This window comes from Microtus oregoni, unplaced genomic scaffold (genome assembly GCF_018167655.1).
Source record: "Microtus oregoni isolate MIOR12 unplaced genomic scaffold, Mior012 000060F_007, whole genome shotgun sequence".
NCBI classification, from domain to species: Eukaryota; Metazoa; Chordata; class Mammalia; order Rodentia; family Cricetidae; genus Microtus; species Microtus oregoni.
In genome coordinates, this window is record NW_024543842.1 from 56,614 (window position 1) to 76,679 (window position 20,066).

The 20,066-nt window shown below is 42.9% G+C and overlaps 1 protein-coding gene across 2 annotated transcripts in view; it reads left to right on the forward strand.

The window, feature by feature from the left end:
• The window catches only part of LOC121439149 (coiled-coil domain-containing protein 141-like), a 145,434-nt gene that overhangs the window by 37,060 nt on the left and 88,308 nt on the right, over positions 1–20,066 (forward strand). For both annotated transcript variants that reach the window (XM_041639650.1, XM_041639651.1), the window contains exons 5-6: positions 760–1,013; positions 16,614–16,730. In XM_041639650.1, coding sequence (XP_041495584.1) covers positions 760–1,013; positions 16,614–16,730 — 371 coding nt within the window. The remainder of the gene's footprint in view (positions 1–759; positions 1,014–16,613; positions 16,731–20,066) is intronic.

Below are 20,066 nucleotides of genomic sequence, written 5' to 3' on the forward strand. Positions count from 1 at the left end.
AATTATTTTCTCTTCATGTAATCCTGGGTGGGTCAGAGGTTGTGGGTCTTATAACTTTAGAGCTCTCGGGTCTGGTGAGTTTACTGAAGTATTTTAGTTTCCCAGAGTCTTAGGAGCCTTCCTTTTGCCTTCAGGAATAACTGTTTCAGTTTGGGGGAAATCACATACCACAGAGTGTGTGTGCAAAGATCTCCGTGGGTAAAGGTGAGGAGTGGGTGAGTGGGTTTGAGAGGATGCTGTCAAGGGAGGGTTCTGCAAGTCCGAGCACCAGGGTACACTTGCATCATGGGATGGAGAGAAGTAGACAGATCCAGGCACTGGGAGGGAGTGTAAGATAGACAAGTAACTGAAGGGGAGGCAAGCGGAGCTCCTAGCTCGTGGGGACTGCACATGCTCTTCCTGCTTCTCTAGCTGATGCTGAAGTGTTGACCTCAGGGCACTGTTCCCAACTCCTACCCCTCAGCACTCTTTCTTCTTGGTGGTTCTTCAGCTCTTAGGGTTCGAATCCCCATTCTATAATATATAATACAATCACTACAGAGGTAACAACTGGTGATCAATTTGACAGACACATGTGTTTGATCCCATGGGAGTTCAAAAACCATACACATCCCAACGCATTTTAGGTGTTTATACATTTAAATTATTTTCAGTGTAGCTTATCATTAATATGTTATACATATAAATTAAATGAAGAATGCAAATACAACCACACAAATGCTCATTGCTACATTATTTTTCTTCCCGATTACCTTCTAGAACTCTTAGAAAGATCGCTAGTCCTTTTAAACAAAAGTCAGCAACTCACTGACTTCATAGAAAAATTCAAGTGTGACGGATCTGATGTGAATGCTGAGCTGGTTCAGGGAGCTCAAAGCAGCTGTTTGAAGATCGACAGCCTCCTAGAACTTTTACAAGACAGGAGACGACAGCTGGACAAGTACTTGCAGCAGCAGCGACAGGAACTGGCTCAGGTTCTACAGTTATGCCTGTGGGACCAACAAGAAAACCAGGTAACACAAACGGGCATTGGGTAAAGTCTTGGTCTTGGCTGGTTATATGGACAAGTGATGTTCTGGGAGGGCATCAGGCTTGCCATGGTTGAATCTGTTAGTGGTTAACCTAAAAGCATTTTTTCTTAGCTATCATATGGCTTTCCCAAGTAAGTGTGTATATGAAAATAAAGATATTAACATTGTAAGTAGGAGAATGCCTGGGGACATGTGATAATAACTGTGTTCTGTCATTGAATTTGCCTTTTCCCTTCCAGAGCCTTACTTTGGGTCTTGTTTTTTCTTTAAATTCTGAACTATGAATGATGGTTTTCTGGGATCCTGGAAAAATGTGCTGAGTTGTGCTATATTGCTGCTAAGGTCATTTAAAACAGTCCGGAGCACAAAACAGAAACAGCATTCCTGGAAAAGTGGCCGGGTACCTGTGGGAAAAGGTAGAGCATTGGTGGCCGTTTGGTTGTTCTCGGTTACAACAGTTTGGGACCTTTGGGTTTGCAGCCTCAGTGGAGCTCATTATTCAGACTCTAAGCACATGGTAATCATTTCAGCTAAAAGAGGAGAGGACCGCAATCAAATGGTTGTTATACTGATGCAACATTTCTGTTAGTCCTAATCCCATCCTCACAGGTGTGTAGATTAAATAGTGGGAAATCATATGAGGGCAGATCACCTGGTCAGGATGTGGAGGAGGGAGACCTTTCCATCTTTTCCATTTCTCTAATGCAAACTTGAAGACAGACACATAGCTGGAAGCCTACGCTGATTCTTATTTCGAGCTGAAAAATAAAGGGGGGGGGAGACTTAAGGGCTAACATTTTGATTTCCTTCCTGAGCCCCTACTATGGGCTGTGTCCTACTAGAAGTGTTACAGATACACACAACACAAGTTCGTCTCTCTTTCCTCTGTGCATTTTCTTCTGTTGTATTTCTGTTTGAACTACTGATGTTTGGGGGTAGCCAATTCTTGCTCTGGAGAAGGGCACGTGGGCACACTAGGAAGCAGAATCTCTGACGTTTCCCACCCTATTTTGAGTAGAACACCCTCAGTTAGGATATCCAAAATGTCACCAGAATTTGTGAGATGGATCCCAGGAGGCAAAATCATTGTCACTTGAGAACTACTAGACTGTTTGATGAGAAAGCCATAAAGGAAGTGAGCAGTGACAAGCGCTATTTAAAAAGCCAATGAGACATGAATGTTGGCATGCATTGCTCTATTAATCAGCTAGGCCTCTTGCAGGAGGTGGCAGAGATGGGAGACCCCAGTGTAGACCCCTCCAGTCATATATGCTGCTTGGGTTCTGTTGCCACCTCCTCCAGGCATGATCCTCTCTCGCCTGGCATCTTCTGCCTGGGCTCTGCTGTCTCCCACCTGCTCCTGATGGTGTACCTGCTTGCTTCTCTTTCCCAGGTCCAATCTTTATCCCCATCCCACCTTCACATATGTTACTGAAGATGACTTAAGTCAGCGATCAGTGATGATGGTGGTATAGCAAGAGGGAATTCATGCCCAGATGAGAATCCACGCAACATTTATTAAATGAGTGTTCCTAGGTTCTTTGTCTTCCCACCACAAGCAGGTCCATTATAGAGCACGCTCTATCTTCTCTCTTTGTCCCTCTTCCTCGTTCTCAACTTACCTTCTCTGGCATCCAATTCTCTCCTAATTCCGATTCTGGCAGCATGTTTCCAGTAAGGGAGTTTCTCACTGATATTTTTCTTCCTAGGTTCACAGTTTAAACCCCTGACTCTGGTGCTTCTGAGAACAGACTCAAAACTCTTCCAGTTCTCAGATATAGGGGGTTGTTGCTCATTCTACTTAACACAGAGACCCGTTCTCTCCAGGGAAAATGCTCATCTGAGAGGATTTTCCCAAGCACCGAACAATTACCCTGATAATGAAAGCATAGTCAAAGTAGGTCTTTTTTATTTCTGTTTTTTTCAGACAGGGTTTCTCTGTGTAACAGCTCTGACTGTTCTGAAACTCACTTTGTAGACCAGGCTGAACGCACAGAGATCCGCCTGCCTCTGTCTCAGGAGTGCTGGGATCAAAGGTGTGTGCCACCACTGCCTGGCTAAAGTAGGTTGCTTATTTTATTTATTTGTTTGTTTGTTTATTTATTTATTTATTTTTGCCTTCCCAACTGCAAAACTAATGAGCCATTCGAATTCCTTACAGTATAAAAATATATCAGAATTCAGAAAAATTCTAGATAAAAATATTCTAGCTTATCTACATGCTGAAGGAAAATTGAGAGATCTTGACAGCCTTGAGAAACTAAGGTGTTTGGTGATAGCTAAAGTCAGGTTTTATAAAATGTTTTTGACTTGATGAATTCTGACTTAATGGAACCTTTCTGTCCTTCCCTATTTCCCTCCCTCCTTCCTTTCTTCTTTAAAAGAGGGAGGTGCTTTTGGAGATTGTTTTTGGAAAGATGCCATTCATTTTTCAGAGAGGTTTTCAGTTGATGGGGAAATGGAGCGTAAAGTAGAGATTCCCCATGCACGGTATCCCAGCAACCGTATCATCAGCATTTTCACCCGAAGAGGACCTTAGTTCCATTGATGGTCTTACATTAAGACATCATTATCATCCACGGTACTCTATCCACTGGGGTCCAGTCTCAGTGATGTGTATTGCGCGAGCGTGGACAGATGTATAATGGGGGGGGGCCTCTGTCATTATAAGTCCATGAAGAATAACTTGACTACCCTCAAGTCCTTTGTGCTCTGCTCATTTATCCCTCCCTCCCCAGCCATGTATACTGATCTGTTTTACTTAGATTGCCTTGTTGGAACCATACATTACGTAGTTTTTCACACTAATTTGCCCTTCAACTCAGTCATAAGCAATTAAGTTTCTTCCCTGTCTTTGCATGGCTTGCTAGTTCATGTCTATCTAGGGCTGACTAGCATCCCATTGTCTGCATATAAACCTGGCTACCCATCAGCTCACTTGTTGAAGATCATTTCACTTGCTTCCAGGTTTTAGCAAGTGTGAATAAACAGCCGTGTGTAGGTTTTAGCGTCAACTTAGATTTCATTTCATTTGACTAGATAACGAGGAACATGTGTTGGACAGTGCGCTTGGAATGTGTTTAACTGTCTTCCAAAGTTAGCTGTGGATCCCACCAGCAGTGAACACGATTGCTATGTTCCACATCTCTGCCTGCCTGCGGTGGATTCTATACATATTTTGGGTTCTGGCCTTTTCAGTCAGTGTATAGTAGTATTTCATTGTGGGACCTTATCTTCAAACTGAGAATAATACAAATCTAGTGAGTGATTCTAATAACGAAATGCATCAGCGTGCATAAACATATATATATATATATATATATATATATATATATATATAGTACAAGACCCAGCATCTTCAGAGATGATTAACACGTACCACTTTCTTTGCTTTCTCCACTTGGTTAAACTAACATGAATTCCTTCCCCAGGTCTAGTGTTAGTGATGCTACACACGCTGGGACCCCACATGGTACAATTGTTGGATGCCCTATAGGTGTAGCCATTGCATATGCATCCATGTACGTTCATGGAGACGATGATGGATCTTCATTTGTACCCCATTCCTAACAGTCCTGAAACAAATTAACATATGATTATTGTATAAAGTAAACACTGTTTAAATATAACTCATTGATGAGTAAGACAGTCTTTGCCTTGAATATAAAATTTAGACTTGTACTCTGAAAATGGTCCGTGGTGCATTTTCTCTCGCTAACTGCAGGACAGTAGCAAGAGCAATTAATAATAACCATTCTTTGTGCTCATAAGAACACACATCCTAGGGCCAGACTTCTGGATGGATTTAAATTATAGCTCCACCATTTATCAACCTTGTCACTGAGCAGTTATTCAAATTCTCTGAAGTTCTGTTATCTCTGGAAATGTGTGTAATAACAGTAATTGCCTCAAGTCGTATAAGGATGGCCAAGTGAGTTCTTCTAGGTTAAATGCTTAGGACGGTGCCAGGCACACAGTGACTACCATATCAGAACAACTCTTTGTGTCATTGTACCCAAGGAGGAGAGTGTTTGTCCAACATACTACCTCCATGACCCAGAGCAAGTAAGGATTGGTCTTAGATTGAAGGCCAAACTTGTTGCTTATTTTGGGTTCATAAGGTACAGTAAAGTAATCTACTTTTAGTATCTGAGTGGCCATACTCATTCATGGGCACTCAATTCCATTTTTTAAGGCAGTTTTTTCTTAGCTTATGACTAATAATTCTCATCTGGGGGAGGTGTGGGACTGCTGCTCTTTCAGATGGTTACTGGCAGCATTTTGAATCAAAGCACTTTTGGCTTTGATTCTAGCACAGGTATGGTCACAGCCATGACAGGACTTTTTATTATTATTATTATTATTATTATTATTTAAATTTATTTATTTATTTTATTTTATTTATTTTTTTTATTGAGAAAAGGAGAAAAAAAAACCAAGTTTCCACCTCCTCCCAGCCTCCCATTTCCCTCCCCCTCCTCCCACCCTTCTCCCCCTCCTCCCACCTTTCTCCCCCTCCTCCCACTCCTTTCCCCCTCCCTCCCCAGTCTAAAGAGCAGTCAGGGTTTTCTGCCCTGTGGTAAGACCTAGGACCTCCCCCCTCCGCCCATATCTAGGAAGGTGAACATCCAAACTGGCTAGGCTCCCACAAAGCCAGAACATGTAGTAGGATCAAAACCCTGTGCCATTGTCCTTTGCGTCTCATCAGCCCTCATTGTTCGCCATGTTCAGAGAGTCCAGTTTTATTCCATGCTTTTTCAGTCACAGTCCAGCTGGTCTTGGTGAGCTCCCAATAGATCAGCTCCACTATCTCAGTGGGTGGGTGCATCCCTCGTGGTCCCGACATCATGCAAATGGATGGAAATAGAAAACACTATCCTGAGTGAGGTATCCCAGACCCAAAAAGATGAACATGGGATGTACTCACTCATAATTGGTTTCTAGCCATAAATAAGGGCCACGGAGTCTACAATAGGTGAATCTAAAGAAGCTAAGTAAGAAGGGGAACCCAAGGAAAAACATATAGTTATCCTCTTGACTAAGGGAAGTAGACAAAATTGCCGGGGAGAAAATTGGGATCTTGGGGGTGGGGTGGGATGGGGGTAAGGGGAGATGGGGAGAGAAAAGTTAGAAGGGAAGGAGCTCGAGCCTTGGGAAAACAGGAGGGTTGGGATAAAGGAAGGTTGGACAGGGGAACACTGAACCACAATTCTTAGTTAAGGGAGCCACTTTAGGGTTGGCAAGAGACCTGACCCTAGAGGGGCTCCCAGGTGCCCAAGCCGAGATCCCCAGTTAGTTCCTTGGGCAGTTGAGGATAGGGAACCTGAAATGACCCTATCCTAGATCAATACTGACGAATATCTTGCATATCATCATAGAACTTTCATCTGGTGATGGATGGAGATAGAGACAGAGACCCACACTGGAGCACTGGACTGAGCTCCCAAGGTCCCAATGAGGAGCAGAAGGACTTTTTATTATTATTATTAAATATAAAAAATATAAGCAAAACTAGCCAGGCAGTGGTGGCGCATGCCTTTAATCCCAGCACTCGGGAGGCAGAGGCAGGCGGATCTCTGTGAGTTCGAGGCCAGCCTGGTCTACAAGAGCTAGTTCCAGGACAGGAACCAAAAGCTACGGAGAAACCCTGTCTCGACAAATCAAAAAAAAAAAAATATAAGCAAAACCAAAGGACATCACCTATACATAGTATATTGTGACAATGGTTTTTATGACTTTGAAAGAATAGACAGACATATCCTTGGGTCAGAAGTAGAATAAGAAATTTGATGAAACTATGATAGCGATTGTAGCGCAGTTTGAACAGTATCTTATTGGTGAGGAAGTGGGGCTTCTTCAGTTTCCCACGCTGTAAGCAGTAATTAAGAATGCAGCATTGATTGTTATATACACAAGAGAATATTTTCACTCTAACTAGACATTAACGTAGCATAATTCTCTTAGGAGATTTTACACTTTCTAGATGTTCTGTTCACAGTTTTGTGGGTGATGCAGTTGATAACATTCACAGCAGAGACACCAGATCGAGAGCGATTACTAGGGAGTTGTGGGCTAGGATGGTGATAACTCCTGTACAGTCTACCTGACAATCCTAGGTCATGGTGGACACGCTTCACAGGGGGAGAAGGCCTGAGCAGTCTGTGTTTTCTGTGTTTGTTTTATGGAGCGTAAGGACTGTGGACAGGCACATCCATAAAACAGTGCCATTGTCAGTCATTCTAACCACTTGAGAAAGGAAATGAGGAATCAGAACAAAGACCATGGGTAAATACTAATGTGGACTTCTGCATATCTGATGCATCTTCTCCCCGAGGATTAGTGTAGACAGTTGGTCTTTCTGTGACTCTCTGTGCTCATGGCCTGGCGCTTCTGAAGAGATCAGTTAACTCTCTTTGGGGAAAGAAGTTAAATGGCCGGCATGTTAGGAGCTAAAGGTCTGCATTGCTTACAGAGAACAGTAGATGAAAATGAACTATTTTTCTGTCTGGTTTGGGATGTGATCGTCTGGGAAGCAAGCACATTCCCAGAGTTTTCTTCCTTTATTGCCATTTTTCATATGTAAACCAGTGTGCATGTGTTCCGCACGGACAGACGAGCAAGCTGCCCCTTCTTTTCAGCCATAGCTGCATCTTAGCTTGCAGATAATACGCTTCATTAATGAAAATCAGAAGCAGCTTGGAGTATTTTGTGCATAATTAATTATCTCGGCAAGAAGATTTATGAATGTAATTCTTCTCAATTGTTCCAATCAGGCATAAGTGAGGCAAACAAATATATTAAAACTAAGTTATTCATGGCCTGTTTATGCAAGGCAATGTCAAGGACATCTGGAAGAATTAAGACTGGGGCAGGCCCTCTACTTTTACTACCCAGGTTTCACGTATGTATGTATGTGCATACCTTCACGAGGAGGGGGGAATAACAGCATCCACAGGGGAGGTTTTATGGTTGAGTAGAGTGCACACCGTCATCAAACACTATATTCCCTGTCACCTGCACTTATGAGGGCATCAGAGGTGACCTAGAGAAGTGTCCCTTCAATGCATACAGATGTGTGCCTGCAAGGCATCCGCCAAACTTCTTTGTGTGTGAACATGTGCTCCTGCTTGTGTGTGTTTTCTGGTACACGTTGCCACTCTCTTATTTACTTTGTAGTTTGGATGAATGACCAGCTTAAATTAAATGAGACAGCATAAGAGGGGTTAAGAAGCTTTTTAAAAAGTCCTCCTTTACATGTAGCTGTTGGATGCTGTCTGCTCTAAGGTAAAAATGGGTTGGGGAATCGGAGAGGGTTATGATTAGCTTGAGGATACTGGAATCTGGGAGCCTGTTCCAATAGCAGACATAAATAACGACCCATATGTAGTTCGAAACTTATGGTGGAATTTTATCTTGGCACATGAGCTATGTCTAGACGTCTTTCTCAGACATGCCAGCAGAAAATGCAGGGCCTCTTAATGTTTGTAGGAGATTCTTGCAATGCGGAAAGTATTAGACATGTTTGCTAAGTAGAATGCATGCTGATCATCGTTGCTTTCTTCTATCAGGTAGGTGGGATTAAAGGATTTACCTGAAAACAAAGCAAAACAAAACAAAAACACAATTTGAGGGCAGAATCAGTGTTCTGGCTCTGTCATCTCTTCTAACACACATCACACCTGATAGGGCAGGTGTGTTTCTGGCTCTGTCATCTCTTCTAACACACATTACACCTGATGGGGCAGGTGTGTTTCTCTGGCTCTGTCACCTCTTCTAACACACATCACACCTGATGGGGCAGGTGTGTTTCTCTGGCTCTGTCACCTCTTCTAACACACATCACACCTGACAGGGCAGGTGTGTTTCTCTGGCTCTGTCATCTCTTCTAACACACATCACACCTGATTGGGCAGGTGTGTTTCTGGCTCTGTCATCTCTTCTAACACACATCACACCTGATGGGGCAGGTGTGTTTCTCTGGCTCTGTCACCTCTTCTAACACACATCACACCTGATGGGGCAGGTGTGTTTCTCTGGCTCTGTCACCTCTTCTAACACACATCACACCTGACAGGGCAGGTGTGTTTCTCTGGCTCTGTCATCTCTTCTAACACACATCACACCTGACAGGGCAGGTGTGTTTCTCTGGCTCTGTCACCTCTTCTAACACACATCACACCTGACAGGGCAGGTGTGTTTCTCTGGCTCTGTCACCTCTTCTAACACACATCACACCTGACAGGGCAGGTGTGTTTCTCTGGCTCTGTCATCTCTTCTAGCACACATCACACCTGACAGGGCAGGTGTGTTTCTCTGGCTCTGTCATCTCTTCTAGCATACATCACACCTGATAGGGCAGGTGTGTTTCTCTGGCTCTGTCACCTCTTCTAGCATACATCACACCTGACAGGGCAGGTGTGTTTCTGGCTCTGTCATCTCTTCTAGCATACATCACACCTGACAGGACAGATGTGTTTCTCTGGCTCTGTCACCTCTTCTAACACACATCACACCTGACAGGGCAGGTGTGTTTCTCTGGCTCTGTCATCTCTTCTAACACACATCACACCTGATGGGGCAGGTGTGTTTCTCTGGCTCTGTCATCTCTTCTAGCATACATCACACCTGATGGGGCAGGTGTGTTTCTCTGGCTCTGTCATCTCTTCTAGCATACATCACACCTGATGGGGCAGGTGTGTTTCTCTGGCTCTGTCATCTCTTCTAGCATACATCACACCTGACAGGGCAGGTGTGTTTCTCTGGCTCTGTCACCTCTTCTAACACACATCACACCTGACAGGGCAGGTGTGTTTCTCTGGCTCTGTCACCTCTTCTAACACACATCACACCTGACAGGGCAGGTGTGTTTCTCTGGCTCTGTCACCTCTTCTAACACACATTACACCTGACAGGGCAGGTGTGTTTCTCTGGCTCTGTCATCTCTTCTAGCATACATCACACCTGATGGGGCAGGTGTGTTTCTCTGGCTCTATCACCTCTTCTAACACACATCACACCTGATGGGGCAGGTGTGTTTCTTTGGCTCTGTCACCTCTTCTAACACACATTACACCTGACGGGGCAGGTGTGTTTCTGGTTCTGTCACCTCTTCTAACACACATCACACCTGATGGGGCAGGTGTGTTTCTCTGGCTCTGTCACCTCTTCTAACACACATCACACCTGACAGGGCAGGTGTGTTTCTCTGGCTCTGTCATCTCTTCTAGCATACATCACACCTGACAGGGCAGGTGTGTTTCTCTGGCTCTGTCATCTCTTCTAACACACATCACACCTGACAGGACAGATGTGTTTCTCTGGCTCTGTCACCTCTTCTAACACACATCACACCTGACAGGGCAGGTGTGTTTCTGGCTCTGTCACCTTTTCTAACACACATCACACCTGACAGGACAGATGTGTTTCTCTGGCTCTGTCACCTCTTCTAACACACATCACACCTGATAGGGCAGGTGTGTTTCTGGCTCTGTCACCTCTTCTAACACACATCACACCTGATAGGGCAGGTGTGTTTCTGGCTCTGTCACCTCTTCTAACACACATCACACCTGATGGGGCAGGTGTGTTTCTCTGGCTCTGTCACCTCTTCTAACACACATCACACCTGATAGGGTAGGTGTGTTTCTGGCTCTGTCACCTCTTCTAACACACATCACACCTGATAGGGCAGGTGTGTTTCAGGCTCTGTCACCTCTTCTAACACACATCACACCTGACAGGGCAGGTGTGTTTCTGGCTCTGTCACCTTTTCTAACACACATCACACCTGACAGGACAGGTGTGTTTCTCTGGCTCTATCACCTCTTCTAACACACATCACACCTGATGGGGCAGGTGTGTTTCTTTGGCTCTGTCACCTCTTCTAACACACATTACACCTGACGGGTCAGGTGTGTTTCTGGTTCTGTCACCTCTTCTAACACACATCACACCTGATGGGGCAGGTGTGTTTCTCTGGCTCTATCACCTCTTCTAACGCACATCACACCTGATGGGACAGGCATGTTTTTCTATTCTCATTATTGTCTCATTAAGCTCAGAACACATTTGACCAGATTGCCTAATACAAGATAAAGACAATTGCTTCCTCTGCTATAAGCAAAGGAAAGAAAAATCTAAGTAAACATTAGAACTGTGACACCAACTCTAATTGCAGACATGGTGCTTCTGGTAATTGGATAGGAAGACTGTCAAAAATCCTTGGGCTGGGGAAGATAAAAACAATTGATGCCTTTTTATTCCTTGTCAATTTTTAAAATTTTTTTGTCTTAACAGTAGTTGGTTCTGTGCCAAGAACTGTTCTGTACAAGGAAGAGAAAAATCAAAGTTATTTGAAGACATTATTATTCAAAAATGCGTTTCTGCGAAGATGGTTGGAATTTCTTTTTGCTAGCTCATCTCTCCTTGAAGAGTTTTAAATAAAGATAAAAATTAAAACCTCATCTCAGTTTGCCGAGCAAATTGCTGAGGAGAGAAACGTGGCTCACGGTGGTCTGGTGCAGCGCCTCGGCCTTCACAGCCTTTCGCTGTTTTTCTCCTTTGACTTTCACAGAACATTTCCTGCTGCTGTGTCTTCCAAGTCATAGGCCGTGATTCATTTGCAAGATAGAATCCTGTCTGCGCTCTGTCTGTCAGCTCTGCCCGGGCTGTCTCTTCCTCATGTCATTCTGACAGCTGGACTCAGGCTTCGATTCTCTTCTCTAACTGCAGCTTCGATGGAGCCCCCTGATGATACCTCCATGTTCAGATCCGACCCTTTGGCTCCGGCCTTGCCTTACAAGTTTTGTTTTGAAAGTGTTCATAGACACAGGCTTCTCCAGAGTGGAGAAGGAAGAGATTGGGCTGGATCAGAATGCACGGACTCTGACCGTGGTCTTAACTGCTCCAGACTGACTTTCTTCTTTACCGGCCGCATGGACTTGGGCAAATACCTTCTGGTCTCATGTCTGTGTCATCATTTGTTGCCTCAATCAAGGAAGAGGGTGGGCAGTAACATTACTGAGGTAACATTACAGGGTGCATAGAGGGTCCCTGCTGCCTCTGGGAAGCCCGCCACCCTCTACTCTGACTTTCTTCATTTGTTTCTTTCAGTAGGAGTGGTTAGGAGAATGTTCAGTTCATAAAGCTAGCCCTCCCTTGTTCAAGGCTAGTGACACTTAAAGCGTTCCTCAACTTCCCTTTTAGTCTGGTTAGCTCCTTCCTTCCAGTCTTATGCACCACCCAGTCCCCCCACTGTAAAGAACTGTATCTCCTCTAGTCAAAGAAAGGAGTGTTTTTAAGTCAATGCCCCTCTCTGCTGCTTCTGCTGTCCTTACCCTCACCTTCCAATGCTTAGTGAATGAGCTCAGCTTCTGCAGAAGGCTCCTTAGATCGTCCTCCTCTCCCCCACCCGGAAGTCCCTAAATGTTTACTGATCGACACCTCACTCCACCCAACTCCTGGCTCTGCTATTTAAATTCTCCTTAGCTAAATCTGAGTCAATCTTCAAATTTACATTTAACAACAAATGATATTTCAAACTCCTTGACTAGCATTGCCAGCCAAAGAAAATATAATGCAATGGATACATATGATTTTAAATATCCCAGTGGCCATTATAGAAGTTAAATAAAGAAGTATTTAAGAAGCCACATAACAAGATTAGCTCAAAAAATCCAAATATAATTTTGATAGATAGTGAACACAAAATTCTAAAGAGATATTTGCACTTTTTAAAGTACACAAAGACCACAATTTCTGATACAGAGTTAATAGTCACAGTACTTTCCAGGTTAGACTATTCATAGTCCAGCTTCTGTGCCAGTGGAGGCTGCTCTCCTGGGCAGTGCAAAGCTACTTGACCAAATTTTTCTGACTCTAACTTTCTGGATAATTCTTGATTTTCATTAACATCTCAGTTCTCTTCTCTTCTGTATCTGCGTTGACCTGCTTCTGTCTCTCTTCACCTTCTGCTGATTGTCTCAGCCACCCAAAAGATCCATTTATATATTCTCTGATTTAGCCCTGCCTCCTCTAAAGACATAGAAGCCAGGACAACCAATCTGGCGGATCATAAGCCCATCAGTTAAGTCAGGCTAGATGGTCGGGACTGAGAAGGGGAGGAAAAGTTTTTGTTTCTTTCTGTATCCTACTGATCGATACTCAGAACCAGTTTCCATTGTGTTTCTGAATGTTTTATTCTTCCTTCCTTCCCTCATGCCTCTTTTGTGGCACTGTTCTGCAGAAGTGCCTCTTGGCTCGACTCCTCACTCATCCTCTCTGGACAGCAACTGGTGCAATTGAAAAGCTTATAAAAAGAACCCTTGGAATAGCCACGCAGCTGTCTGCAGTAATGGCTTGTGGGATGTAACGAATGACTAAGTATCAGAATATTAGGGCATTTTATTTTAGCCCATTTGTGTGTACCCCACAACACAGGAGGCAAACCTGATCTAGAAGGCTGTTCTGGTGTCTGAATGCCTCATGATGAAGAGTAACACGCTAACAATGAGCTACTCCAAATATTCATAACAACTTGTTTCTGTTTCTTCCTGAAATGCATCTGGTCAGGAAAAAAAAAGCATAGATCTAGAGGACCACATGTTTTGAAAGGCGAATATATGTATTGTCAAAGGAGCAGCAGGCTGTGTTCCCCCCACCTGGCTAGCTTTACCCAAAATAATTACACAGGAACTGTATTCTTTTAAACACTGCTTGGCCCATTAGTTCCAGCCTCTTATTGGCTAGCTCTTACATATTGATCTAACCCATTTCTAATAATCTGTGTAGCCCACGAGCTGGCTTACCAGGAAAGATCTTAACCTGTATCTGTCTGGAGTGAGAGAATCATGGCGACTCACTGACTCGGCTTCTTTCTCCCAGAATTCTGTTCTGTCTACTCCACCTACCTAATTTTCTGTCCTATTAGGGCCAAGCAGTTTTCTTTATTAGTTAACCAATGAAAGCAACAGAAAAGATACAAGACCCACCTCCATCAATGTATAAAAGAAAGATACTGATTATCACCAAAGTTTTCTACCTACGAGGCATTGCTCAGTAGGGACCATAGCTTTTGAGGGCTGAAATAGCGTCAGGCAAATCTACAGGAGGAAGCCAGTCAGTGCCATCTAAAAGTTAAAATAAGTGGTTGCATACCCTTAATCCCAGTACTTGGGAGAAGAGGCAGGCAGAGATCTGTGAGTTGGAAGTTCACCTGGTCTACATATCAAGTTCTGGGCCAACTAGAACTATATGGTAAGATCCCTTGTCAAAAAAAAAAAAAAAAAAAAAAGACAAAACAAAGCAAAAAGCAAAACCGAAAACCCCAACAGCCTACTCCCTCCCAGATGTCATCATCCCTGGCATGTGTGGGATGGCTAGCTCTTGACTCACAGATTAAATGGGACCGTCTGAGGCGTCAGCTTCTCACCTGTTTCAGGGAGATTAGCAAACACCTGTTTCCACCCGTTCGCTCATCTTCCATCTTAGCGGCCCCATGATAACACATGCTTGAGATGTCTGCCTCCACCCCGACATTAGCTAGGAATAGAAAGACTCTCTCCCCTCACTTCACAACTCAATAATTCCTAAGAGTTAGTGATAGCCATGAACTCTTTGGGGACAATCCTCAGATCGCCCCACGTGTCACTGGTCCTGTCATAAGAAATTATTTTATAAAAAAGTAAAATAAATTTTATTGCTCTTAATTAAGTGACCTCTGCAAGTGACACTGTGCTTTATCAGATTCTAATTGGATAGCAGAAAAAAAATGGCTTTAAGGAATTGTAAACATATTCATATGTATCTTACAATATAAATATATTTACAGTTTTTTATTTTAAATATACAGATCACGTGAAATATATATAACATAATTTATCGATTTATGAAGAAGGTGTATTTCACATAAAAGTAGCTACAGGATCAGTGTATTTTGTTTGCACTGATAAAGGGCTAAAAGTTGACCAGCTGCAGAATCTCCATTGCCCCATAACTTATTGTCTAGTCTTCCCTGGGAAAACGCTAAGTTGGTCCGAACCTTCTCTTGAGATCAGCTTTGCCACATCCGCTCACTGGTGGTCCTGGGAACCTGAGATCAGGTGAGCCTCTACCCCTGCCATCTGCAGTGTGAGGGACATTTTCAGTTCAGAATGTCAGAGCCTTTTCCTCAGCCTCCTGCTTCATGGCTTCCTTCCTGTGGCAGGAGCTGGGGGAAAGTCCATGGCTGCAGAGATAGCAGGTTGCAGAAAGACACAGTGTGAATTTTGGTTGTACCCACCATTTTGAACAGGCTGCCATTTTTCGTTCTGGAGGTTTGGCAACAGTGTTTCCAGACAGCAAGGGTGAAAGGCTGTGGGTTGCACGAGCCATGGTGATGGGCACAGCATTAGGAGCATCAGTTTTGTGTCCACTTGGGACAGGTCTCTTCCCTGTCTCCGGATAAACTGCTGCGCCTCTCCAAACCCATTTACTTTTTCCTCTACATTTGTTTATATTTGACTGTATTGCTCTTGTTATTGATTACATTTGATTATTGATTATATTGCTCTTGTTATTGATATTGATTACATTTGATTAAATTGTTCCTGTTATGGACTTATTGGGACAAACAAAGATGATGCTCTCAACCCAACTAGCAAAATATCTAATTTATAGTACGGTCTCTTAAACACTAGTCATTGTGGGAATATTCAGGGAATAATACTATACAGAAGCAGATACTACAAATCTAGCTGCAATCCGTTTCATGGATTCAAGGCCTTTATATGTGTTCAGGAGCTGCAAGTCAGAAGTCTCAACTCAAATTATGGTGTCTCTTAAAAACTGGCATCTCTGGAAACGAGCACCTCAGGGACTTAGTGGTAGAATGTTTGTTCGGTTTGTGGGAACCCTGGGTTCAGCATCAACAGTACCCCAAAGTTAATTAACAGAAAAAAATTAAAGCAAGAAAAAATACACATTGCTTTCTTCAAGTTCCGTAATATTTGTTGTTTAGACGTTGTATGGCATGTGTCGTGAATCAGCTACACATGAAACTGAACTGTGCTCTTATAAAGTCAGTGGAAATTTAACACTGTTCCCATTTGGTTTTCAAGGCAGATTTCTACCAGTGACAGCAAACTAAATACTTATGCATTTTCTTTTTTTATGGTAGGAAAAATAATTCCACATATGCTGTTCAATATTTTTAACTGGGTTTTATGTAACTATATTCAGATTCACGTTTATATATAGAAAGAAAGTTATCTTTGAAAACAAAGCAAGGTTTCTGGACCGCATGGGAATGCCCGGCTGCTGCTTTGGAGATAATTCTGATCATTTCCCTTGCTCCATAATCCATGGAGCTGCTAAGTGATCCCTGTGCTTTTCTGGGATTGTTTTGTCTCTTTTTCTCTTCAGCATTTGTAGGCTGAAGTAAAGAGAACATTAAAAACCTAGATGATATTAACTTCATATGTATATATTCGTCTCTGTAGAAAGAAACTGAAATACTTGGTTTTGAAGTATTTTGGAATTATCTCTGAGTTTTAATCATTTATCCCGATCATGTAAGCACTGACGCTTTCTTCTCACCTCTCCCAGGTCACTTGTTGGTTCCAGAAAACAATAAGAGATCTACAGGAACAGAGTCTAGGCTTGTCACTTTCTGAAAACAAGGAGCTAATCTGTAAGCATGAGGACCTGGAAGTCAGAGCTAAGGTAAGACACAGTTGAATAAGTGGGAAATGCAAATAGAACTTCTCTTCAAATATGGTTTGAATCAGCCATTTATACTGGGTATCAAGAGAAAGAACTATTTGCTTTGAATAATCTACTGATTTCATGGAACTAATCATTAGAGAATTAGGTACCACTGCCCACTGACTTCTAGAATAACAGTAAGACTTCTTTTTCTTCTTCTTCCTCTTCCTCCTCTTCTTTTCTTATCCTTCTTGTTCTTGTGTGTGTGCACACACATACACAAATCATAAATACTGTCATGACTATCATGCTATGATGGGTTATATCTCTCTATATGAAACACTAAAACCAAACTACAACAAAAGCAGTTTTAAGTTTCTGATTTCTCACCACGCAAAATATTGGATACACTAAGTTCCAGCTGTATCAGTCAGAACATTGGATACACTAAGTTCCAGCTGTATCATCACTCAGAATATTGGATACCCTAAGTTCTTGCTATATCATTCAGAACATTGGATACACTAAGTTCCAGCTGTATAATCATTCAGAATATTGGATACACTAAGTTCCTACTGAATCATCACCCAGAACATTGGATACACTAAGTTCTTGCTGTATCCTCACTCAGAACATTGGACACACTTTACTCCTCTGTACCACATTTTCATGGGCACCTCTAAAAAAGAATCTTAGGAATTCCTGGGGAATATATGTGTGTAAGCACTTACCTGTAAGTAGTAGTCCCCAAATGTTTCCATCCATCAGGCAAACTTTCAGATGGTTTTTTATGGTAGTTTGAATGTTATTTGCCCTCATAAGTCTGTAGGAGTGGCACTGTGAGGAGGTGTGGCCTTACTGGAGTAGGTGTGGCCTTGTTCAAATATATTACCATGGGGGTGGGCTTTGAGGTCTCCCATGCTCAAGATATGCTCAGTGTCTCCGGCCACTTCCTGTGGGATCAAGGTGTAAGAACTCTCAGCTCCTCCAGCACCATGTCTGCCTGCACGCTGCCTTGCTTGCCACCATGATGATAATGGACTAAACCTCTGAGCTGTTAAGCCAGCCCCAATTAAATGCTTTCCTTTCTAAGAGCTGCCATGGTCTCTTCACAGTCATAAAAACCCTAAGTCAGACAGTTTTCATATGTGAGTTTTCAATAATCTTATTCTTTGAGAAACGATTCAATTTTTTACATGTCCCAAATAGGAAGCAGCACATTGCCTTCTGGACTCATGTTTGTGTGCAGCCATGAGAGGGGACAGGGGATGTCATTTTCAGAGAGAATTGATTGGAAATAAGGCATCTAGTGGGGGTCATTTCTGAACCTCATGGAAGTAACCAGGTTCACAGGGAAGGCAGGCGTCGGTGCTTCCCGCAGTGAGGCTGGCCAGCAGGGAGCTGGATGGCACGGACTGTGGTTGTCAGTCTTGTCAGTTTCTTCTAAGTAAGCCGCAGAAATAGCTCCATTGTTTCCTGCTGGAGTACATTTAAATTGAGAAGTGGAGTAGCTTTTACAGCTTTCAATGAGGTTCCAGAGTGTGCTGAAATAGTTGAGGGTGTTTAAATAGAACCTTGGAGCATGAGTCATTGTTTTAGCTATGCCATTTTTATTTAATATGGAAATGATTTTCCTATCACATATATAACTGAGAAGGGAATAGCGAACATGGATTGTTTTAAGTCATCCTTAGATGGCATCATAAATCAACTTGTTATCCCGAGCCAATGAACAGTGAGATGCCCTTGAACAGGAGCCAATGAGCAGTGAGATGCCCTTGAACAGGAGAGCCTTCTCTGCAGTTGAGAGCCAATGAGCAGTGAGATGCCCTTGAACAGGAGAGCCTTCTCTGCAGTTGAGAGCCAATGAGCAGTGAGATGCTCTTGAACAGAAGAGCCTTCTCTGCAGTTGAGAGTGCATTGCAAACTCTACCTCAGAACACAAGAGAAATGAGGCTGAAGAAAACGCTTCCGGTAACCTTGGTGACTTTAGAGGTGGGTCATAGTCTCTTTAGAGATGGAGGTTATTAATCTGCATCTTCCAGGGAGATTTACAGCCATGCTATGCAAGCGTCCCCCTCAGCTTCCCCATCAAACCTAGAGCCGGAGTCTGTTTTACAATTCCCCTATGAGAATTTGTATGCGTGCTGAAATTTACAAGGGACTTAGAAGTGTTAGTCATGCACGCCCATGCTCGCCCTGGTTTTTTCAGATGAGAGTACAGTCGTTATGAAGGCCTTTATCAGCAGTGGTCTCTACAGTTCTGAGGAGCAAACTGAGAGTGATGTGTAAAAACGTTACCTCCTGTATTTGGGTCCAGTAGTGTTCGCATCCACCAGCTTCAGGACCCAACTCGTCTTCCATGAGTCATCTAATCTGATTTTCCAAGCCATTGAAAATATTTTCCACTTGTGGTTGACTTCATAAACTAGGTTTGTGATCTTGGCCCCGGGTTCCTATAAATAATATTATTAGAATATCTTGTGAAAAGCAGCAGTGCTGTGGTCCCACAGAAACACTATTTAAAGGAAAAAGGCAACGGCGAAGCTTTCTAGTATGGGAAAAGGAAGTACAGGAGAACTTCCTGCAGGTTTATTTGAATAATTTGTGTGAGTGATTACCAGCTATACAGCCACTATATGCTGACGTACCACACTATTTTAATTTGAAAGAAAAAATTGAAATTTGGAAGTGTAAACTCTCTTACTTTGTTCCTATTTCAAGCCATCACAAGCCCTGGCCATTTTGGGTGTTTAGATTGTCCTACAATTTTACGTGAACATTAGGAATGGCCTTCCATTTCTTCAGATAGGGCCCTGAAGATCCTGACAAGTATTTTTACTTTGAATCTCTAGATATTTGGAGGATTATTACTCTCCTAATTTCTTTCTTTTTAAAAATTTTATGTTATGTGTATGGGTGTTTACCTGCATGTATATCTATGTACCGTGGATGCAATGTCCACAGTACCAAAAGAGGGTATCGACTCCCCTGGAACCGGAGTTACAGATCATTGTTTACCACCATGTGGGTGCTGGGAACCAAACCCCAATCCTCTGGAAGAACAGCCAGTGCTCTTAACCACTGGGTCATCTCTCCAGCCTCTAGTGTTGCCATCTTAACACTGTTTAATTTTCTGGTTCATATTCGTAGAATGTCTTTCCATTTATTTAGGCTTTTCCTGGATTTCTCCCCCATTTTCAGCAGTGATAATGTTCAGTGCCCTAATCTTGTACCCTTTTCATTAAATTTCTTCCTATTTTATTATTCCTTATATTACAATAAATCAAACTGTCTTCTAATTTCCTGTTCATATTGGCCATTGTTAGTCTATAGAAACAAAGAAGATGTGGG